The sequence below is a fragment of the Geotrypetes seraphini genome, chromosome 3, assembly GCF_902459505.1.
Source record: "Geotrypetes seraphini chromosome 3, aGeoSer1.1, whole genome shotgun sequence".
NCBI classification, from domain to species: domain Eukaryota; kingdom Metazoa; phylum Chordata; class Amphibia; order Gymnophiona; family Dermophiidae; genus Geotrypetes; species Geotrypetes seraphini.
The window spans coordinates 179,864,034-179,888,776 of record NC_047086.1 but is presented as its reverse complement, the minus strand read 5'-3'; the positions used below and the strand labels follow the sequence as shown (position 1 = coordinate 179,888,776).

General features: G+C 43.7%; 1 protein-coding gene across 10 annotated transcripts in view; it reads right to left on the bottom strand.

Moving 5' to 3' along the window:
• Window positions 1-24,743, bottom strand: part of SCAF8 (SR-related CTD associated factor 8) — a 784,204-nt gene that overhangs the window by 169,788 nt on the left and 589,673 nt on the right. For 8 of the 10 annotated variants that reach the window (XM_033937892.1, XM_033937891.1, XM_033937896.1 and 5 more), the window contains one exon: window positions 4,476-7,460. In XM_033937892.1, the coding sequence (XP_033793783.1) occupies window positions 5,143-7,460 (2,318 nt within the window). In that variant the 3' untranslated portion in view covers window positions 4,476-5,142. Of the gene's footprint in view, window positions 1-4,475; window positions 7,461-24,743 lie in introns of those variants that run through there. The other 2 variants (XR_004538795.1, XR_004538796.1) reach the window with 1 other exon arrangement.

Sequence of the window (24,743 nt, the reverse complement as noted above, 5' to 3'; positions counted from 1 at the left end):
TGCAGCATGGAAGTTACTAACCTGTGGTGTCAAGCTTTGTGCTAGAACTAAAGTTGTTGCTGTTGTTAGGTGCCATTGACGTGTGCTCGAGTCCTAGCAACTTGATGAATTGCGGATCTAAAAAGAAATTGGTTTTGTGCTAGTCCGGAGAGGTCCTCCAGAACTAAAGTACCACAGAGTAAATGACTCTCATGGCAAAATGAACTGAAGATAAATGGTAAAATGCATTATTTTACCACAGCTTTGTAACTATCCCCTTAAATATGTTACAAATGGCAAAGTAACAATGTCCCTAAATAACTGCATTGACAGTTTGAAATGAATTTCTAGCTAAGTGCTTCCCAATCTTTTTGTGACTAACACCCTATTTTTGCAGTCAAATAAAATGGTGTGACCCTATGAAAGCGCAGAATAATGATACACCTATGGAGAGCCCACCTAACTCATGATCCCCAAAGACAGGTTTTATGACTCCATTGGGGTCCTGACCCACAGCTTGGGAAGTTGTTTTTGTTTATTAGTGTGTGGCTTTAGATCATTTTCTGCCTATTTTACCAGAGTGATGTGGAGGGGCATTTTCGAAAGGACTTCCACGTCAGAACAGAAATGTCCAGCTCATAACATTCAAAACAGATGTACATCACATATGTGCAATGTAGTTTCCAACAGGAAATGAATCAGGATTTCCTATTCAAAAAAACATGAGATGGAATTCATGTGGCCATTTTACAAACTGGAATGTCCAACACATAAAAAGGCAAAAAAGCAGGGACAAGGATGTCCTTCTGGCAGTATTCCAAGAAGAATAGCCCACACAGACATCCCACCAAAGTAGAGAAGTAGCCTAGTGGTTACTACAGTGGACTTTAAACCAAAGGACCCAGGTTCAAATCCCAGGTTAATTGTGTCTCCTCCAAGAACAGGAAAATACTATTTAAATAGCCTTCAGACTTGCAGGTGGCTTATGTTTACGTATATTAGGTATTTTTCTGTTTCTAGAGGGCTCACAATAAAAAAAAGAGAGTTAAAATGGGATTTGAACCTGGATCCTTTGGTTTAAAGTCCACTGCAATAACCACTAAGACTATTCCTTAAACTTGCTTCCTGTTTTGCTAAGAATGCCTATAATACCTGAAGCCGTCATAGAAGAGGGAGGGGGGATAGTAACCACTGGGGGATTAAGGAGGTGTCATGCTTTAATCCCTCCAGTGATCAACTTCTCAATCAGAGAACCTTTTTGTACCCTGGATATGACTAAAAAAGGTCTAACTTAGAAAGTCTTTTTTTTTCAGGCTTGGATGTTTCCTCCTGTTCGGTAATTGCTGTTGGATATTCTGATTTTGGGCCTTCCCTACTTCCACCCAAAACATGCCTCCTTGCTCTTTGGACGTACTGCAGTGTTCAACATCCCTTTTCTGCCTTTGGGCATTTTGAAATGTCCATATGCTCCAAAAATAAGTTTCTTAGTTATCTATACTACTGAAACAATATGAAAAGTGAGGAAAAATTTACTCTCAATGTAACAGGATACAGGTTATTTTGCAGTGTAATTAACTTTTATTCTACATATATAGGTTAATCAAAACAACTGTTGGCAACTGTACAGTTACAACACAAATCTATACTAGGAAGAGCAGCCAATATGCCCTTGAAGTTTATGTAACTATATTGATACACAAGACAAACCCAAAAGTAATTAAAAAGAAAAAACGAATTAAAAATAAACACTAATAATTCCTTAACTTACCAATATATATTGCAAAGTGCCAAAACACTTTGCTTTTCCCAGCACAGACAAAAATAAATGCTAGTTTTGCTTGGTACATAGCATCTTGTTCAAATTTAGTTTTTAAAGCAGCAATACCTGTTAGCCCATTGTTTTCTCGTATAAAAAGATACAGTTTCAAAATTAAACAATGTTATCCAAAAATCATGCATCTGGAACAAATCCCAATAGTAATTCAGATGCAGCTCAATAGCCAAATTTGCCATCTCAAAACTCCTAAAAGAGATTGTTCCAAGCAAAAGTCGTCCAAATGCTATGAGCTGCTTTCCCACTGATAGTTAATAGATCATAAAATTTACAGACAGGAAATTTGGTTAAATCTGGCTTCCCTGTTAGATTATCAACCTGTAAAAACCTATACAAGTCAGGATTTAAAAAATGTTAATAGCACCATTACTACTAAACAAGATGTTATGATAGCAATGCTCTGACAGGTACTGTTGTTTTAATATAATTTGTTGATTATTTCTGAAACTTCAATTATACAAGAATAACTAAGATATCTACTAGTATTTTTGGAAAATGAAATTATAAAAGTCAATACACAACACGTATATCCTGTTCTGAATCTGATCAAAGCAACACTATCTTGAAATAACTGTTAAAATTATAACTATTTTAAACTTTCTCCCCCTTCAAAATAGGCATCAGAAAATGAGTGATCTGATTAGTTGTTGAGGAATCCAACGTATCAGGTGCGTATGAGTTCACATAAGGGTCCTTTTACTAAGGCACGCTAGTGTGTCTTAGCACATGCTAAATACTAACGCATCTATTATATCTTATGGACATGTTGCCACGCGTTAGCATTTAGCGCGCGCTAAGACGCACCAGCGTGTCTTAGTATAAGGACCCCATAGTTAGGAAAAATTTCATCCACGCTAAATGAACCAATCTTCATTTTACATTTAAAAACTAAAATGTGAAACATTACATTAAAAAACAACAACTAAGAATTCAGGTTACCCAACTTCCTTAATTTCTCTTTAATTTAGGTTTTTGCTATGTACTTTTAATTCTATCTCTTTGCTAAGTCGAATCTACCTGAAGATGGAGCATTTTTTAGCAGTTTAAACTACCGTAAGAAAAAAATATAATAGTTTGGAAATTAATTTAAAAATGAAACAACTTGCAAGAAATATATTAAACTTGGTCTCAGTAATGAGCTCACACATTTTCTTAAAGAAATACAATACTGATGGGTTCAGTTTTTCAATGATAAAGCACAACAAAACCTGTTTGTGTATTTTGGAAATGTTGGAGAAAATCTAGTAGTCCTTTTACTAAGGTGCGGTAGCTGATTAAGTGTGTGCACTAAATGCTAACGCGTGCAAACGCGTCCATAGGATATAATGGACACATTAGCACGCGTTAGCATTTAGAACACCTTAGTAAAAGGACCCCCTAGTTTTTACTTTGTCTCAAAAGCAACAATTACACTTTGATTCTTCTAATAAAAGAGCTAAGATGTTTTTATTAGTTAACATTTAATATTTCAAAATTTTTTTTCCCTTTTTGCTTCTTTTTTTGGTGTGTTAAGATAAAAATTTAAATTTCCATATTTTATAGCAGAGACGAGTCATATTTTATATGACGAGACTATGGGCTCCTTTTACTAAGGTGCGCTAGCATTTATAGCATGCGCTAAAGATTAGAGCGTGCAAACCACGCGCTAAATGAAAAAAACTAACGCAAGCTCTATGGAGGCGTAAGCATGTAGCGCGCACTAAAACCGCTAGCGCACCATAGTAAAAGAAGCCCTATATATTACTGCCATACCTTCCTCATAAGAAAACAAGAGATAAAATAAATGCAATCAATATGGTAAGGTGTGAAATTATCAATGAGGGCTACCATTTAAGACATGTTATTTTCCTGTTAATCCCATTCATTAGTAACTAGGTCTCACTGCATAAAAAAGGGACCTGTGCTAAAATAGTATGAGTTAGAAGTAAAATAAAATAATACATCTTAACGGTAACTCACATTGATAACAAACCTTCTTAATGTCTTGCCTTGAGAAGTTGACTTCACCCAGTAAAATTATCTCCAAACTCACAGCCTACAATCCAGGAACAAAGAAGTAGTTTTCCCCAGCAACAGTATTAAAACTTTTCATGTAAAAAATGTGCACGCCAAACATTCAGCGCGAGCAAAACACCAACAAAATACTTCAAAACTGCCAGTGCCTACCCACGACAACAAACATATTACAAAAGTCAATGCAAACTGTCTGACTCCATGCTCATCCATGTAAATAGTAAAATTAAAATCTACTAAACTTTCCTACAGTGCTTCATCTTCTTAAAGCAGCAAAGACAAACCATACATTAGTAACCATTTTAATTTAATTTATTATCTCTCTGTTTTTCTGCTACTTAAAGAAGGTGAATGACATTTTAGTAATTTTATCATTTTCATTTGTATAATTCAAATTAATGTTTTTTGCTGTGAATGTGTGAACATACACACATTCAAACATAACTTTACAGTTTTCTATATAAATATTTACATACATATATACATGTTAATTTGACTGCATAATATTTTCAGTATAATTTACAATCTAATACATGGGGTTGTTGCGGTAGTCTTGCAAAAGTGATATTTTGCAAAAGTTACATTAACATGAACTACTGTATAATTAAACCAGTTTATAGTTTAAAAAAATACAATACCTGGAACACTGTTATCAAACAAGTATGTTTTATTAGCATCTAAAAACAGTATGCACCCAACACTGAAACATACTTTTTCATTTCTTTTTTTCTCATTTGTTTTGCACTCACCGCAGTACGAGGAACAAATCACAGACACTTACTTTGGAGATAACAGAGACCATAATGAAGATTTTACATAATTGGACTTTTTCCAATCTCTGTATTGTGCTCCTCAATTTTCCAGAGCAATTTTTTGCCAAATAGCTAGAACATGAAATATCACAGCTTTGTCTATTTTAAAATTCTGTAGCAGCCTAAAAGCATGAACAAGACGAGCCAACACCTGTTGTTTTCAAGTATAACTTCCATATTCAACTCACTGGTAGCATTAAAAAAATCATTTTCTTCCATAGGAAGTCTCTGTTTGACAAGCTGTTACTGATCTTTTTGACGTTAAAAGCAACTTGGGGGAATATATCTGATTTTTCATAGAAATAAAAATTTCTACCTATCATGTTCAAATTAAGAACAGTCTATACAAGACAGTTTGTACACTTATTTAAGTGAAAGATGAACATAAACAGATTAATTTAATTCTGGCTGACAAAAACTAACTACTAAGGTCCAGTCAGCCATTTATCTATTACAGAGAGATGACAACTTTACAAAAGGTATCTTTTACCTACTGAATGATGATTATGTCCCCTCAGTTTCTGTGCTTTCTACCTCTGGTTGATTTTCTATATCAGCATCTGTGTCATTCTTCTCTTGGCTTATCTCGTCTGATGATGTCAGTTTTTCAGAAAGTTCAGGATCATTCTTTTTTTGCACTGCTGGTGGCTGGCTTTGTGTCTCTGCATTTTCACCATTTATCTGGGGCACTTTAGTTTTTTGTGTTGAACTGCTTTCTGCAAAATATTCAAAAACCTCTGAATGTGAAGGAGACCAGTTGCTCTGTTCTCTGTCTTTTCCAAATTTGTTGTCATTAGTATCTCTGTCAAAGTAAAAATCTCTGTCATCCCTATCATCCCTCTGCCTTTCCCAGGATCTTTTGTGGTCATCAAAATCTGTGTTACACTCTTGTTCAAATCCTCTATTCCAATTGGAGCTACTTCTAGCATCAAATCTGAAGTTTCCATGTCGAACTCGGTCCCTGTCTTCATGAAAACCCTTAGGGCTTCCAAAGTGAGGTGATGTATGATACTGTCTTTCATCATAATCTCCTTTGTGACCCCAGTGTTTGTCTGAATTGAAAGCAAAATGGTCTCTTCGACCATGGATATCTAAAGGCGGCCTTCCAAAATGTTCCCTTCCTTCAAGTGGTGGTCTTCCAAAATGTTCTCTAATATCAAATGGTGGTCTTCCAAAATGTTCTCTTGCGTCAAATGGTGGTCTTCCAAAATGTTCCCTTGCCTCAAATGGTGGCCTGTCAAAGGGCTCCCTTATGTCAAATGGTGGCCTGTCAAAGGGCTCCCTTCCGTCAAACGGTGGCCTGTCAAAAGGCTCCAGTGCGTCAAATGGGGGCCTGTCAAAGGGCTCTCGTGCATCAAATGGGGGCCTGTCAAAGGGCTCTCGTGCGTCAAATGGGGGTCTGTCAAAGGGCTCCCGTGCGTCAAATGGGGGCCTGTCAAAGGGCTCCCGTGCGTCATAGGGTGGCCTGTCAAAGGGCTCCCGTGCGTCAAAGGGTGGCCTGTCAAAGGGCTCCCGTGCGTCAAAGGGTGGCCTGTCAAAGGGCTCCCGTGAGTCAAACGGTGGTCTGTCAAAAGGCTCCCTTGCATCAAATGGTGGTCTATCAAAAGGCTCCCTTGCGTCAAATGGTGGTCTGCTAAATGGCTCCCTTGCATCAAATGGTGGTCTGCCAAAGGGTTCTCTTGTGTCAAATGGTGGCCTTAGAAGACCATCTTTAATATCCATTGGTGGTGGCCTGAGAAGTCCAACTCTAATATCTGCTGGAGGTGGCCTGAGAAGACCAAGTCTAATATCCATTGGTGGTGGCCTGAGAAGGCCAAGTCTAATATCCATTGGTGGTGGCCTGAGAAGACCAAGTCTCATATCTATTGGAGGCCTGAGGAGACCATGTCGAACATCTGCCACTTGGGATTCCATGTCTGGTCGTCTTAGACCATCTTGAGATTCTATCTCTGGCCTGCCTAGACAAAGACCATCAAGAATGCCTGCTGCTGGTCTCCTTACATTATCAAGGGAATCTGCTGCCGACAATCTTAAACTATCATGCATGTCTGCGCCTGGCCTTCCTGGATCATCATGGGCATCTGCACTTGGCCTTCCTGGATCATGGGCATCAGCAGTTGGCCTTCCTGGATCATTATGGGCACCAGCAGTTGTTCTTTTTGAATCATCATGGGCATCAGCAGTTGGCCTTCCTGAATCATCATGAGTTTCTACAGCCGATCTTCCTAGATCTGCACGGGCTTCTGATGTTCTTCTTTCCAAATTTAGGCCTTCTGCTATTGATCTTCGTATACAGTCTTTTACATTTGTTGCTGGCTGCCCCTGACCATTTTTGATTTCTGCTTTTGATTTTCCCAAATTCTCTCTTCCACTTTTGTGCACACCTTCTATTGATGGTGGTTTTCTAAGGTTCTCTTGACTTTCTACAGGAGGAAAACGATAATCCTGGTCTCTTTCCTGCTGAACATCACTGTTAAGTGATATTTTTTTGTCTTGATTAGAAAAATTATCATTTTGTTTTACTGGTGTTCCAAAATCTCTCTCTTTTTGGTTAAAAATATCAACTGGTGGGAAAGTGCTCTGAGTCAATGCATGTAACGAATGATCAATTATTGGTGGAGGTGGAATATTTTGAGGAGGTGGTATTCCAGGCTGCATTATATTAAATCTTGATGCAGGTGTTTGTGGTATTATTCCAGGACGGATATCTAAGAAAGGCATTCCAGGCAATCGAGCAGAGATATTTAAATGGTGGATAGATGGACCTCCTGGTAGTGGCAGCATTCCCAAAATTCCAGAACTTCTTGAGGCATTCTGGGCAACTGAAAAATACACATTAAAAAACATTAAGTGCAAAATATGGAAAGTAAAATTACTATTATTTTGCAATAAAGCACAATGATGTAAATCATATTAATATTCTCCAATATATTATGTACTTTTGTCTAGCATAATTATATTCTCATCACCCCCACAACACCAAGTGTAACAAGAAAATACATGAAAATACAAGAAAATACATGAAATCAATACTCCCAACACTGCCAACCTAGTGCTGCAGTCTCAGCAACAAAAAACAACAAACCTGCACTACACACCACTCAGTTAAAAATAGTAGTCAGATAAACAGAAGAGTAAAATTGTCATGATTCTTATCTCTTCTCCCAAGGACAAGATGTAATTCCTGTCAGACATCTTAATTTAAATACAGTTTGTATATATTATAACTTTCAAAATATTGATAAATAGCATATTGATGGAAAATAAGGATCAGATGTACTACAGGCAGTCCCCAAGTTACAGGAGCCCAACCTAAGTACAACTTGTACTTAAGAACGCAGTTGCAGTTCATTTGATTTCACGGACTAGTATTTCCAGTGGCATAGAGCCCTACACTTCTTCTGCAGCAGATTTAGGAATGATACATGGCCACATTAAGAACAGTGTGTGGTTGTGCATGCTGTACCTTAGAGAGAACACTGATAGGGACAGTTGGCCTTTTTGTCAGCTGGGAGCAGAGGTAAGCAGCAAGAATCTAAAAATCTACAAGTTCTGAGTTACATACAAATCTGACTTAAGAACAACATTAAAAACAAAACTTATTCTTAACCCTAGGACTCTCTGTACTTGCCTACTGGGCTAACAGAAAGCTTATCTGATCTCTAGTCTCCTCCTTCACTTGCCCTACCTGTCCCAAATATGCTTGTCATTGATTTTTAGCTAATACCATCACTGCTAGAAGTCTGTTCATGACCCTTTAATTCTCTCTCTCCTCCTCTCCAGCATTATAGTATGACCATCTATCCTTAAATGTCTCATTCTACTGAAAAAGCAAAGTGTAGCAGGTGTTCTCCAAGGACAACAGGCATTATGTTCTCACATATGGATGATGTCATCCATGGAACCCAGCACAGACAGTCAAAAAGTGTACTCTCAATGTAAAAGTTTAAGACTGTCTGTACCACATGCGTTCTGGTGCATTCCTGCCTGAAGTTGTCTCACTGGACCTTCAGTTCAGTAACACAGCTAAGAAGTCAACTAGGGGAAGTAGGAGGATTGTGAGAACATATCTGCAGTTTTCAGAGAACACCTGCTACAGGTGAGTAACTTTGCTTTCTCCAAAGACAACAGGCATTATATTCTCACCTGTGAGACTCCCAAGCTACCAGGATCATGCCTCTGTAAACCTGGTGAAACCAAAAAGGTTGGAGGGAAGTTGGCATTTAAGTAGAGAATAAATTTTGTAGAACTGCTTGGCCAAATGACTATCCTGCCTAGAATGATTCTCCAAACAGTAATGGGATGTGAAGGTATGTATTGAAGACCAGGTGGCTGCTTTACAGATGCCCTCAATAGGAGTGGAATGTAGATGGGATACAGAGGTCACCATTGCAGTGACACGACCCTCAATCGTCAGCCCAGCCTGAGCATAGGCAAAGGAGATAAAAATCCACCAGCTATGTGGAGATGGTTCTCTGGGTGACAGGAGCTCCAAATCTAGTAGGTTCAAATGGTAGGAAATGCTGAGTGGTAGTTCTGTGAGGTTTGGTCCAAGCAAGAGCATTTTTACAGTCCAATGTAAGGAGTGCTGTTTCACTAAGGTGAGAATGTGCTTTTGGAAAGAAGAAAGGTAGAACTATGGAAAGGTTCAGATGAAACTCCGAGATAACCTTCAGGAGGAACTTGGGATGTGAGTGAAGAACCACCCTGTCATGGTACAATGTTGTATAGGGTAGATCTGACACAAGTACTTGAAGTTCACTGATGCAGCGTGTAGACTTAAGAGCTATGAAGAAAACCACTTTCCAAGTGAGATACTTGAGAGATGAAGTTGAGAGTAAGGGAACTTTCATCAGAGTGGAAAGCAATAAATTAAGATCCCAAGCAACTGTAGGAGGCTTGGTAAGATAGGTCCCAAGCAACGGTAGGAAGCTTGGTAAGATAAAGGCCTTTCATGAATCTGGAAACCAAAGGATGTACATGTCCAATGGTGAATGAAAAGCACTAATTACACTGAGATGAACTCTGATTGAAGTAGTCTTAAGACCAGAATTGGAAAGGTAATGGAGATAGTCAAGGACTAAAGGAAGAGGACAAGTGATCGGATCTAGTGAGTGGAGATTACACCAGAGTGTGAAGCAAGTCTACTTGAAATGATAGAAGCACTGCGTGGATGGTTTTCTAGAAGTTAACGATGGCTGACACAGGTACAGATATTACAAAAGCATCTACTCGCTGGAAAAGAGATACCATGCTTTGAGTGCTAATGAACGTAGATTGAAATGAAGGAGAAACCCTTCGTTCTCTGTCAGCAATGTTGGAAAAACTTGATGTGTGATGGTTTCCCATACACTGAGTTGAAGGAGAAGAGGAAACCATGGTTGATGTGTCCATAGAGGTGCTATGGGAATCATGGTGGCTCATTCCTAGCGAAGTTTGAGTAGACTTCTTCTGACTAGAGGAATTGGAGGGAAAACATATAGAAACTTGCTCCGCCAGTTGAGGAGGAAGGCATCTGACTCCAGATAGTTGGGAGTGTAGAGTCTGGAACAGAAGAGTGACAGTTTGTGGTTATGGAGGGAAAGCAAAGATGTCTACTTTGGGAGTCCCCCAATCCCTGAATATCTGTCACAAGATGGCTGTGTTGAGCAATCACTTGTGAAGCTGAGTCTGCTCAGCTTGTCTGCTAAGAACATAAGAAACGCCTTCGCCGGATCAGACCGATGTCCATCTAGTCCAGCGATCCGCACCCGCGGCGGCCCATTTAAATACTCCTTTTTGGAGACCCATAATTACCGTATCCCTCAATATGATATGCAAGTAGGTGTGCATCCAACTTGCGCTTGAATCCCAGTACAGTAGTCTCCTCCACAACCTCCCCGGGGAGTGCATTCCAAGCACCCACCACGCGTTGCGCAAAACAGAACTTCCCGACATTTGTCCTGAACCTACTGCCACTCAGTTTCAGGCTATGACCTCTAGTCCGTGTCACATTTGAAAATGTTAGTAATGCTGTTTCTTGGTCCATTTTATCAAATCCTTTTAATATTTTAAAAGTCTCTATCATATCCCCCCTCAGTCTTCTCTTCTCGAGGGTAAAAGTCCCAGTTTCCTGAGTCGATCTTTGTAATCCAAATGCTCCATCCCTTTGACTAGTTTCGTGGCTCGCCTCTGCACTCTCTCCAGCAGACTTATATCTTTCTTAAGGTATGGAGACCAGTGTTGAACACAGTATTCTAAATGCGGTCTGACCATTGTTCTGTAAAGTGGCATTATGACCTCTTCCGATCTACTCGTAATCCCCTTCTTAATTATGCCCAACATCCTGTTAGCTTTCTTTGCCGCCGCCGCACATTGTACCGATGGCTTAAGGGTACTGTCAATCAGTACCCCCAAATCCCTTTCTTGTGTGCATTTTGCTAACTTCACCCCCATCATCATATACTCATGTTCTTTATTTTTCTTTCCTAGGTGCATTACCTTGCATTTGTTTATGTTAAAGTTCATCTACCATTTGTTCACCCAAGTTTCCAGCTGGTTCAGATCCTTTTGAAGGTCCTCACAGTCCCTTTGAGTGCCAACCGCCCGACATAGTTTTGTATCATCAGCAAACTTAATTATATTGGATGATGTTTCCTCCTCCAGGTCGTTTATAAAAATATTGAACAATATAGGTCCAAGAATCGAGCCCTGGGGCACGCCGCTAGTCACTTTCTCCCAGTCCGAGTATTTCCCATTTATGCAAACCCTCTGCCTTCTGTTTTCTAGCCATTTTCCGATCCATCTGTGCACTTCTCCCCCTATTCCATGGCATAGTAGTTTCTTCATGAGCCTTGCATGTGGGACCTTGCAAGAAGTTTTGTTTTCCTGCCAGATATACTGAATTGAGGAATATGTTGTGAGGAATTGCCCAAGTCCAGATTTGAATCAATTCTTGGCAGAGTGGGCAAGACCCTGTGCCTCCTTGTTTGTTCAAATAGAAGATGATGACTTGACTGTCTGCAAGTAAGGACTACTAGTTTCTAATTGTGATCTTGGAAAGTATTTTGTGGATTGCTCGGAGCTCTAGGAGATTGATATGGAGTTTTCTCATGGGAAGTGCAGGCCTTTGAGGTGAGCTCCCCAGCTGAGCATTGAAGCATCAAATGCAAATAGATTCTGGTGCTGTGGTGATTAGAAGATAAGACTCCTGGTAAGATTGGCTGAAAGTCCTGAGGTCACCTGTATTAGTTGGGAAAGAGCCCTTTGAGGTTTGAGCCTCCTCAATGTGATCTCCAGATAGATCATCTCCTATAAATGGGATATTATAGAGATGGTTCTGGACATTGGCATCTAAATTTGAAACAAAGCCTGTCTGTGCATTGCAATAAATACTACAGAAGTGCAGGATGTGATGTCAAAAGCATCAAATGTTGACTGTACCATGTATTTTCTAGTCTCCAGGAGATCATTTGTTAGATGTTGGAAGGACTGAAGGAGTTCTGAGAGAATGTACTGTTCAAAAGATGAGAACTGTTGAATGAAAGACTTCATATAAAATGTTATATAAAAGCTGTTAGTGAGCATGGTTCTGCCCTCTCTACCTGGTGGAGTACTGGTATAAGTACGAGAACTATTTGCTTTTTTTAAAGTAGACTTTACCACCAAAGATTGGTGCTGTAGCTGTGGTCTGTCAAAACCAGAACAAGACTGGATTCTATAAAGTGTATCCAATTTACATGGAGCTACAGGGATAGAAAGTGGTGTTTCCCAGTTCTTACATAAGGCTTCCTTCATGAGATTATGAAGTGGCACTTTGATAGTCTTTAGACCACTTTTTGTAATCAAGCCTCCATGAGTTCTGCCTGAGGATCTGCTTCTGAATCCATGTTTATAGGGAATGCTTCCCCCATTTGTCTGATAAAGTTAGTAAATGATAGACTTTCAGATGGGGGATCTCCATTGAGGAGGAAACGGGGAAGGATACAATGATGTCCCACAAGACTCATCAGCAGAGAAGTCTGGATAGTCATTTGAAGAGTATAGTGACAGATCTGAGTGATATTCCTCAATTTCAGCTCTTCTGGAAGTGAAAAGCTGGAGAGTGTCAAGGAGAGCATTGAGAGTGTGCTCCATTCCCTAGAAGAAAGAGCATTTCTCGATGCAGATCCTCAATGTCGAGGAGTCTGAGAGCGATGCCTCAATGCACTGCATGGGTGATGCTTGGACTGGGCTGAGGCTGGAAGAGTTGATGCAAAAGTTTGCACAAGATGTGACTGTAGTATCCCAGCCAGCTCTTGCTGTAATAGCGCACAAAACTGTTCTTGCAGTGATGGTACTGGTACCAATATTGACAGCGCTGGCTGCACTGGGTGTCAAAGTGATGGAGATGATGCTGATGCATGCTTCAAGGGGGTGACATATTTGTACTTCTTGGTGTGCTTAAGAGACTTTCCTGATGAAGGTGGCACCGATGATTACTGAAACAATAAATGGCTGTGCATTGGTGTCGGAGTCTCCAGCCATACTTGATGTTCACCTACAAGGTTTCTCAAATTGCAGCTTCCTGGCTTCTGCATGCGAGAACAGAGCATGCATGAAATGTCTCGATGTGCAAGACCCAGTCACTGAACACATCAATTATGCAGGTCTGAACCTGAAGTGGTCTGTCGTTGATATCTAGTGCACTGCTTGAAGCCGCTAGGAACCTTGGACATTGATGGAAACATCACTGATGCAAAATCAAAGGGCTCGAAGGCCCAGGGATGTCAGGTAGATGGTATACTGAAAAAGAGTTGACTCTCCTGGTATGGAAACAGGCTGAAAAGAGCCACAATGCCTGAAAAACCCGAAGTTGGGAAAAGGGAAAGAAATGATAAAAATTAAATTATTGTAATTAAAAAAACATGAAGAAAAAAAGAGTGGGGCGGCACAAAAAAGTAGACAACTGTGACGTGCTTAGAAAGACTCAAACACAGCTTCTCAGATCCGGAGAAAACTAAAAACCTCAGGTCCTGCAAGCATAAGAATTACCATACTGGGACAGACCAAAGGTCCATCAAGCCCAGTATCCTGTTTCCAATAGTGCCAACCCAGGTCCCAAGTACCTAGCTAGATCCCAAAAAGTAAACAGATTTTATGCTGCTTATCCTAGGAATAAGCAGTGGATTCTCTCAAGCCATCTCAATAATGGCCTATGGACTTCTTTTTTAGGAAATTATCTAAACCTTTTCTAAACCCCGCTAGGCTAACTGATTTCACCACATTCCCCAGCAACAAATTCCAGAGTTTATTTACATGTTGTGTGAAAAAATATTTTCTACAGTTTGTTTTAAATCTACTACTTAGTAGCTTCATCTCATGCCCCCCAGTCCTAGTATTTTTGTAAAGAGTGAACAAGTGATTCACATCTCTTTCCACACCACTTAGTATTTTATAGACATAAATCATATCACTCCTGGGCTATCTCTTCTCCAAGTTGAAGAGCCCTAGCCACTTTAGCCTTTCCTCATAAGGAAGTCACCCCAAACCTTTTATCATTTCCATTGCCCTTCTTTGTACCTTTTCTAATTCCGCTATATCTTTCTTGAGATATGACAACCAGAACTGCACACAGTATTGAAACTGCGGTTGTACCATACAACAATACAAGGGCATTATAACATTTTCCATTCCTTTCCTGATAGAATGTTAGGAATTATTTGCTTTCTTAACCGCCATCACACATCGAGCTGAGGGTTTCAATGTATTTTTATTTATTTAAAAAACTTTTATCCCGCATATCACACCAATCTATATGGGTTACAATATACACACAAATAAATTAATAAACAATCAACAGATATGTATCAGAACCAGGCAGTAAAAATTAGAGTAAAACAGTGACAAAATAATTTTGGCAAATTAAAACAAACCATAATGCACAAATTATCAACCCTCATCCCTTCTTAGGTAGTACTAAAAGCCTTCTGAAAAAGATGCGCTTTTAAAGTCTTATGAAAAGTTAAATATACTGGTATCTGATGAATAATATCAGGCAAGGAATTTCACATTTGTGGCCCTACCACACTAAAACCCCTAGAACCCTAGAATAGTTGCTTTGGTAATAGACTGTCGAGGTTGTACCTCCAGCAACTGCCATGATTCTGACTGTAATGACCAAAAAGGCTCATACGGAGTAATAAAATCTAGCATTGCCTTTGGTAGTACATGCTGAAGGCTCTTAAACACCAACACCAAGATCTTGAACTGGACTCTCCATGAAATCGAATGACATAGGAACAAATTTTTCCCCATCCCAGCGGGAACTCATTTTCCCATCCCATCCCGAGTTCTTTTCCTGTCCTTGCAAGTGCCATTCTCATCTGCACAGGCCTCAAACACTTTAAAATTATAAGTGTTTGAGGCTTATGCAGTTAAGGCAGAGCTTACAGGAATGGTGCAGGGACAGTAACAAAACTTGCGGGGATGGGGAAATTGAGTTCCTGCGGGGCAAATTTGTCCCCGTATCATTCTCTAATTGAAAGCCAATGTAACTTAACCAATAAAGGAGTAACATGTTCATACTGAGGAATATCTCCAATCACTCTTGCAGTTAAATTCTGTGCTACTTGCAGCACCATCAACACTTTTTTTAGGAAGCCCACAAAAAAGAGATAAAACAAAACATTGCATTATCGTATTTTTCGCTCCCAAAAGTGGGTGGAAATGGCGGTGCGTCTTAAGCAGCGAAGATACAATTTTTACCACCCCATCCCCCGTGCCTTTTTAAAATGAACCCTCGCCCGCCATACTATTTTAAATGTCCCGCACACCGTACCTTTTAGAATAAGTCCCCCCCATCCGTAATACCTTTTAAAATGCACCTTAAAGTGGTGTATCGGCTGGCAGAAGCGTGCTTTCCACACTCCTTCTTGTCTCTCTGCCATGTTTCCGGCAGCCCGGCCCTGTGTCTCTCTCTTAGCGCAGGCCGCTGCATGTTCTCCTCGCTACGAAAACGTCCGTCCGGAGCGGGGACAGCGTCCTCTACAAACTTCACTTCTCCCCGCCCAAGCACACCAACAAAACATGAGACAGTGCACCCAGCAAGAACCACAGCAGCCCCTCTCTCAGAGACGGTGTAACCTGTTTGCAGGATGTCAAGCAGCAGGGAGAAAGGTGGCAGGAGAACTGTGATGGCGTCTTAAGCCCTGAAATTGTTATTAAAATAAAAGGCTGCGTTTTTTGATGTAGCCAGTTACAGCATGATGTTTGTTTTATTGGAAGGAATGCAATTGGAAATAAAGCATAGTTACTTACCGTAACAGGTGTTATCCAGGGACAGCAGGCAGATATTCTCTACATGTCGGTGACATCACCGTCGGAGCCCCCTAACGGATGTTTTCGCAAGCAGACTTGCTTGAAGACCTTCAAGCTTGCGATTGGCCCGCGCATGCGCGCGTGCCCCTCCCGCCCGACCTAGAGCATGCCTCTCCTCAGCGTGGCCTCAGTTCAGATAGCTAGCAAAGAACCCAACCACGGGGAGGTTGGTGGGTTGCCAGAATATCTGCCTGCTGTCTCTGGATAACACCTGTTACGGTAAGTAACTGTGCTTTATCCCAGGACAAGCAGACAGCATATTCTCTACATGTGGGAGACCTCCAAGCTAACCAGAATGGGATGGAGGGAGAGTTGGCAATTTAGGAGAACAGATTTTGCAAAACGGACTGGCCAAAATGGCCGTCACGCCTGGAGAAAGTATCCAGACAGTAGTGCGAGGTAAATATATGAACCGAGGACCAAGTGGCAGCTTTACAGATTTCCTCAAGTGGAGTAGAGCGGAGGAAAGCAACAGACGCCGCCATCACTCTGACCTTGTGGCCCGTAACTCAACCCGGCAGGGAGAGACCAGCCTGAGCGTAACAGAAAGAGATACAAGCGGAAAACCAGTTAGAAATGGTCTGCTTAGAAACAGAGCGACCCAAGCGATTAGGATCGAAAGAGAGGAACAGCTGGGGAGCAGAACGATGAGGCTAGCGCACGCTTACAGTCAAGAGAATGCAGAGCCACTTCTCCAGGGTGAGAATGGGGCTTCGGAAAAAACACAGGAAGAACAAAGGATTGGTTGATGTGAAACTCAGAAACAACCTTAGGCAAGAACTTAGGATGGGTATGGAGAACCATCTTATCATGATGGAAGACAGTGAAAGGTGGGTGCGCAACCAAGGCTTGAAGCTCACTGACCCAACGGGCAGAAGTGAGAGCAGTAACAAACACAACCTTCCAAGTAAGAAACTTTAAGTGAGCCTGCGCTAGCGGCTTGAACGGGGGTTTCATCAAGTGAGTAAGGACCACGTTAAGATCCCAAACCACAGGTGGAGGTTTAAGAGGTGGGTGAACGTGGAAAAGGCCTTTCATGAAGCGGGAAACCACAGGATGAAAAGAGATAGGCTTCCCGTCAATCGGCTGATGAAAAGCAGCAATGGCACTAAGGTGGACTCGAACCGAAGAGGACTTGAGTCCAGCGCCAGAGAAGTGTAACAAATAGTCCAGGACAGCGGCTCCTGCTGTCCAGAAGCGCACCAGGAAGAAAAGCAGGCCCACTTCTGATGGTAACAATGGCGAGTGGACTCCTTCCGAGAAGCCTCAAGGATGTCCAGCACAGCCTGTGAGAACTGGAACGAGGACATCAAGTCTCGAGGAACCAAGCCGTCAAGTGCAGAGACTGAAGGTTGGGATGAAGAAGAGAACCTCGACTCTGCATAAGCAGAGAAGGAAAAACAGGCAAGGCCAGCCGAAGGGAGACTGTAGGAGCTGTGCCTAGTCCTGAGCACATGGCAGAACAGTGAGTGGAGCAGAGGGTGTGCTAGCAGGAAGAAGAGGAGAGAAGAGCAGAGAAGGCGGTGCTAGCAGGGGAAGAGGCGAGAGCTAACTCCGCCCACCCCCCGACGTCACCAGCCAAACTCCCCCCATAAAAGGGGATGAGCCAACGGCGCGCAGCCGTTCGGCGCGTGGCGAAGGCGAGCGGCAAAGGCGCTCGCCTTAGCGAGAGTGCCTTTGCGAAGGGCATCAAGGAAGGGCTATCAACTTTAGCCGGTCTCTTAACTTCTACAACTAGCTAATTAACCAATTGACTTCAGTCTTTCTTCAACTTTCTTCCAAGTCTTTCAACTTTCTACCTAACCAACAAGCAACTAAACCTTTCACTCTTAACAGGCAGACCACACCAATCACTCTATCCCCAAACCATTTTAACAGGCAGACCACACTATCCTCTAACATTTAATCAGACTGACCTCACTAGCACACTAACAAGCAGGCAACCTTAACTGACAATTAACTAACTACTCTATCTCCCAGACCAAGAACTAACTAGCTACCTCTATCCCTCCAACCTCAACACTTTCTGACAACACTAACAACCCCTATCCTAACAAATATAAAAAACAAACCAACCAACTTTTGTAAATGGCAGGTAGAACTAGAAGCAGCAAGACTTCTATCAAGACAGGCAGTCCAGTCACCGAAAGTACCCAGGGGATGGCTACGGTCTTCGTACAGATGGAAGGGAGCCAGGACGGAGGGCAGAGGTCTCTGTACAGACCGAGGCCATCCCCTCAAAGATGTCTACAGTCTCCACACAGACGGAAGGAATGGATCAGCCAGATGAAAGCCTTTTGCTAGAGCTGAGGAGCCTAAGAGAGGAGGTTCAGTGCTTAAGATGTATCCGAGACGACGAAACCTTCATCAACGGAGTCATCCAGGAGCTGTCTCAGATCACCGAACAGGAACCTGACAAGACCATCCTAGAGATACCCAAAGCATCCAAACCTGCAAACTTGAGACCAACCGTCGGAATACAGGAAGTGGCTGGGGACGCTGATTCCTGGCAGCTGGTGACCTCCTCCACAGGAAAACGCAGAAGACCTTATTCTGTCTCTTTCTCTCACATACAGGGCGGCTCTACATCGACACCACAAATCACCCTGAGGAACAGATACCAGCTGCTACAGGAAGGTCCTGACAACGAGGAACAGGAAGTTGTTCAGCAGATGGTTCCAGTTCCGGAGTCAACAGATCGGCCCACCCCTAAGAAGCGCAGAGTGGTGGTCATCGGGGATTCGCTGCTGAGGGGCACCGAGGGTCCAATTTGTAGATCAGACCTGCAATCAAGAGAGGTCTGCTGTTTGCCAGGGGCCAGGATCCGGGATGTAACCACTTGCCTGGACAGACTCATCAAGTCCTGTGACCACTTCCCCATGATTCTCATCCACGTCAGAACCAACGACACCGCCAGGAGCACCCCGGAGAGCATACCTGAAGACTTCAGAGCCCTGGGTGAGAATCTGAGGAGGATGGATGCGCAGGTGGTCTTCTCCTCGATCCTCCCAGTATAGGGCAAGGGCAGTGCCAGGGAGGATCGCATCCAGAGGGCAAACGACTGGCTGCAGGGATGGTGCAAGGAGATGAACTTTGGGTTCTTGCACCATGGAGAGGCATTGCAAGGACTACAGGGACCAGACGGGTTACACCTGACCAGAAGAGGGAAGAACGTCCTTGGACACCGTCTAGCCCGCCTACTACACAGGGCTTTAAACTAGGTAAGGTGGGGGAGGGTACGGGCACAAACAACCTACCTGGCGAGCTAAGCTGCCAATACTTTTTTGAGACTAAGGTAAGTAATCACCGATCTGGGTCAGGGGAGAGTATACACACTTTCAAGTCTGGGGTTGGCTCACATTATAATTCTGGGTCACATTGTAATTCTGGATCTAAGGGGAGTACACATTGTAATTCTGGGTCCAGCGAGAGAACACACATTGCAAATTGTACTAAAGGAGTTCAAGTAGCCCAAGCGGGAATACCCCCACAGGGTACACACATTTCTGAGTCTGGGATAGGAACACACTGTAGTTCTGGGTCTGGGGAATCTGGGATAGGTGCACGTTGTAACTCTGGGTCTAGGGAAAGTACAAAACATGCGAATAATGCTAAAGGTGTCCAAAGTAGCTCAAGCGGGAACATCCCTACTGAGGCATAACAAACATACAACATGGAGGGCTATGTACGTAAACGCCCACAGTCTGGGAAACAAGATCCTGGAATTAGAAACAGAAATGAGGAATGCCGACCTGGATGTGGTGGCGATATCTGAGACCTGGCTCACAGATTCCCACGGCTGGGACATGGTCATACCGGGTTACAACTTGCTTCGCCGGGACAGGGAGGGAAAAATGGGAGGAGGTGTAGCATTATATACTAAAGATGACATTAAGGTCACCAGAATCACAGATGTCCACTACACTGGGGAATCCCTTTGGGTAAATTTGGCCAGAGGGAAGGACAAATGCCTGTATCTTGGCGTAATATACAGACCCCCAAGACAACAGGATGACCTAGATATGGAATTAATCGGAGATATAGAGAATATCACCTTGCGTGGGGACACAGTATTGTTAGGTGACTTCAACCTGCCTTATGTGGATTGGGACACGCTTTCCTCTGCTTCTGGCAGCAGCAGGAGGCTATTAAACTCTATGAAGGGAGCAAGACTCAGGCAACTGGTGTTGGAACCAACAAGGGATCAGGCAATACTGGACCTGATACTTACCAATGGAGAAAGTGTCACAGAGGTCTCGGTGGGCAACACATTGGCCTCCAGTGACCACAACATGATATGGTTCAATCTCAGGAAAGGTTTCACTAAATCTACCACACTGACCAAGGTCATCAAAGAAATGGGAGACTTCGTTCACCAGGCACTACAAAGCCAAGCAGAAACCGATAACGTGGAAGAAATGTGGTAGACTTTGAAAGCCACCATACAAGAAGCAACAAACGGCTATGTTAAATCAGTAAGTAAACGGCGAAGGAACAATAAGCCACTGTGGTTCTCTGCAGAGATTTCGGACCTCATCAAGGAGAAGAAAAAAGCATTTATCTCTTACGAAACAATCAGGGAAACAGGACTCTAGGGAAGTCTATCTGGCCAAGTCAAAAGCCGTCAAAACAGCAGGTAGGGAGGCCAAATTCTGCATGGAGGAATCTCTAGCCAAGAACATCCAGAAAGGCCGCTTGAAACATATAGAGGCGGAGCTGGGAGAGGGTCTCCTTGAGGAAACGAAACTCCTGACACTGAGAATCCGGTACATCCTCCCGGAATGAGCGGAGGGCGTCCACACATAACCGGAGGTAGGACGTGAAGATAAAGCTATAGTTGAGGACATGGTTCATCATCATCGAATTCTGATAAAGACGGCGACCAAATTTGCCCATCGTACGGCCCTCCCTGCCCGGAGGGACGGCAGAGTAAACCTTCGAGGGGTTGGACTTCTTTAAGAAAGACTCAACCACCAAGGACTGGTGAGAAAGCTGAGAACTCTCAAACCCCTTAACTGGGATTGTCCAGTAGCGGGACTCCAACTTGGAGGGAATGGCCGTGACCACATAGGGGGTCTCCAGGTTCCGGAGAAATGTTTGCCGGAGAACCTGGTGCAAAGGCAAGCGCATCGCCTCACGGGGCTGATGATCAACACCCATTTCCGCCACGAACTCCTGGGTATAATGGGACTCAGACTGGAGGTACAGGTTCAAGGCCCTGCCCAAGTCAGAGATAAAACAAGTAAAGGAGGAGTTTCGAGAAGAAGATACCCTCCTGAGGAGACCCCGACCGAGATCTGGGGGCAGCCGAGAAAGAGGGAGAAATTTCCCTCGAATAGTAAGCCGGAGCCTCGGATTCCCATGAATGGGAGACCGAAGAGGCTCGACTGAAGTATCTGGGGGGCGTCGAGGAACGACCCTGAGCAAGATGGACCGGAGAAGACCCCGGGGTCCGAGGAAGCAGCTGGTGAAGCCTCGGAGAAGACGGGGCAAAGGAAAATTCCTCCACCGGTTTCGAAGAAGACCCCTTAGAGGCTGGCAGCCGCCTTGATGGGGAACTCGAAGACAAGCAGGTGCCTGGAAGTTTTCACGGTCAGAGACCTGCCCCGAAGGGATGGAGAAGACCGGGGCTTTTTAGGAGGGACAAGCTGCGACATAGCAGCGAGAGAAAAACAGCCCCCAGGCTTGGACCCCCGAAAATTCACATATGACTCGGGGGAGAAAGAGTCACTCGAGGGAACCCGGCGAGTCTTGCGGGTATGGCCTCAAGATACGAGGGGACGCTCAGGCTGGTCATACCGAGACAGAGTCGAGACCGAGGTCAGAGGCGTTGAAGTCGGGACCAGTTGGCTCACCACCGAGGAATGCTGCGTGGTAAGTATAGCCTTAAGCATGCCTTCGAACATAGGCACCGAGACCAAAGGTGGTTGGGGCTTAGGTGCAGCGTTGCGCTCCTTTGGGGGCGACCTTGAGGTAGAGTATTCCCTTCGTGAGGAGGCACGCTTAGAGTAATGTCTCAAAGACGCCGACGAGGCGGCACTGACATGAGACTCCGAGGTAGGCTTCTTTGCCGGCACACCTGAGGAGGAAAGAGGAGACTTACCCGAGGCCGGTGTAGCAGAAGGAGCCGAGGCCGGAGCCTTCGAGGCCATGGGGACTTTGAGGCCAAGGCACCCAACAAGGGCGCCAAGGCCGAGCTCAAGGCCTGTCCCGCAGGATCCATGGGGCCAAAGAGTTGGAGAATCTTGGCCACCCTCCTACAAAGAACCCACGGTTGCAAAGTCGCACAACGGGGACACGACTCAGCGCGGTGCTCTGCACCCAGGCACTCCACACACCAACGATGAGGGTCGGTGATGGAGATAACCCGGTTGCATTTAGTACAGTTTTTAAACCCGGTACGAGGCCGGGACATAAGCAGGAAATACAGCCATGGCCCCGCGAGGCCTGGCGGCCAGATTAAGACCAGGAACCCAGTCAAAAATATACAAACTGAAAAAACGAAAAAGAAATGAAAATAAAGACACAGCAACTCGACTGAAACTAACCAAACAAGCCGTGGTGTAAGAGGGACAACGATATCGCGCGAAGCAAGGGAGCAGTGCTTCTGGCTCCGCGGAAAACAGAGAACTGAGGCCACGCTGAGGAGACACATGCTCTAGGCAGGGCGGGAGGTGCTTGCACGCATGCGCGGGCCAATCGCAAGCTTGAAGGTCTTCAAGCAAGTCTGCTTGCGAAAACGTCCGCTAGGGGTGACGTCACCCACATGTAGAGAATATTCTGCCTGCTTGTCCTGGGATAATAACTGGATCAATTTCTCTCAGGCAAAGGCAGCAATTGAGTACCAAACACAATAAAAATTACCCCTTCCTTAACATATAATAAAGGAGCCTCAAAGATTAGGAGTGCTCAATGCTCTGACAGACTAGCTGATCCCTGGTCACCTGCTTCAGCAGGGGAGAGGCTAAGCTGGATGCTGCTGCCACCCCTGGCAGTACCATGCAGCACATGGCACAAGGACACTCTAAAAGTGCTAAATTTGCACAATCCTGGCAAGAATCCACGAGGAGAACCCAAGGACTCCATCCCAGCAAGTTTCTAGCCAAAATTTGCAGTTTTGTAGAAGCAGAGAGCTTTAGTTGAGGTTTATCAAATACCAGGAGAGAAATTATCTTGTATAGAGAATCCAACTTTTTGGGTGCCACTGGTACCAAGAGAGGCAATTCCAAATTTTTGTAAAAAGTCTATCTCAAAATGCCATGGAAAGAAGCTTAAGCATGTCCTTAGGAGGGTGATCGTAGTGGAAGGTGACGGATCGGGACAGAGTCATCCTGTAGATCAGAATCTTGCAGCAGAGAAGAACAGTAGTGCTTCGACCGGTGCCGATCCAGTGTCGGGGTCTCTGAATGTTTTCATTTTCGGGATACCTTCCCAGACTTCATGGAGCTCCTGTCAGCATTTGGAAGATGACGAATAACGTTGAGTAGATGGGGACTGGTGCTTGGAAGAGCGATGCTTTGATGCCGGAATGGCGGGACTGGATCGACATTGCGAGTCCTTGGAATGCACCGATGGAGCATCGCTGGCGCTGGAGGACCTAGTAATGTTAGGCTCAGGCTGGACCGGTACCAGAGGAGTCAATGCTGGAAGCAGCAACTGGAATTGGTCCCCAAGCTCCTCTCAAACACTGAACTTCTGTCTCAAAGTAAGCACTGGTACATGGGGCTTTGTCGCCAGTACCACAGGTGCTGCGACACGTTCCGGAGAGGATGGCTCTGATGACAAAGCACCCCTCGACAATAGAACCAGTCGCTGCAGGGACTTACGCTTGGTCGGCATGAATTGGCTTGATGCCTTTGTGACCTGCGTCCCTGAATGGGAAGGGGATGGTTTCTTAGCTGGCTTACCCAAGGGCGAGATGTGTTACAACACCAGTGTCGATGTCTTCAATGTTGGTGACTTTGGTGTAGTTGGTGTCGTTGGCGATCTCCCTTCATGATGGTACCGAAAAGTTTCTCTTGTTGAAGGATGCGATTTTGTTTATGGTATGCTTTTGAAGTGAACAGCAGCGTTTACAAGATTGAACAAAGTGTTTGGGACCCAAACACTGCAGGCACCAGCTATAAAGGTACATTAATAATATAGTGTGAGAACACTGACTGCACTATTAGACTCGATGGTTGAGGTGTGAATGAAGGCCCCAATGAGGAAAAATCCCATGGATGGCGGAAAAAGAAAAAATATAAATTTTTTTAAACTTTTATACAAAGAAAATAAATATATAGAGCATGAGAGTGGGAAGGCAAGCGATTTTTAATGAAGACCATTGAAGAATGTGACTTCAGTGCTCCGTGGAAAAAATGGAACTGAGTAGCCGTGTCCCTATGTTGGGTGGGAAGGCACTCGCAAACTTTCTAAATTTCTCCAAGTGGCGATGCACTTTTAAAGTGTCTATACCGGGGCTTCGTAGATGAGAATATGCTGCCTGCTTGTCCTGAGATAATGATGGTAACGAGAAGCAATCCTACTTACTGGAAAGGATAAATATCTTAATAAACCTTCAGGTCCCATACATTGTACAGTATATATCAATGTAACTAATTTAAAATGTATTCCAGTGCAATAGGTGAGAAATTCTAGACAATAGGGTTATTTACCCATACTCACATGCTGCAGGACTCCAGATTTTTCACTCTGCCTCCAGTGTACTTCACAGTCCAGTTTAGTGCCCTCTACAGTCTATTCCTTCTACACACATGACTGCAGCT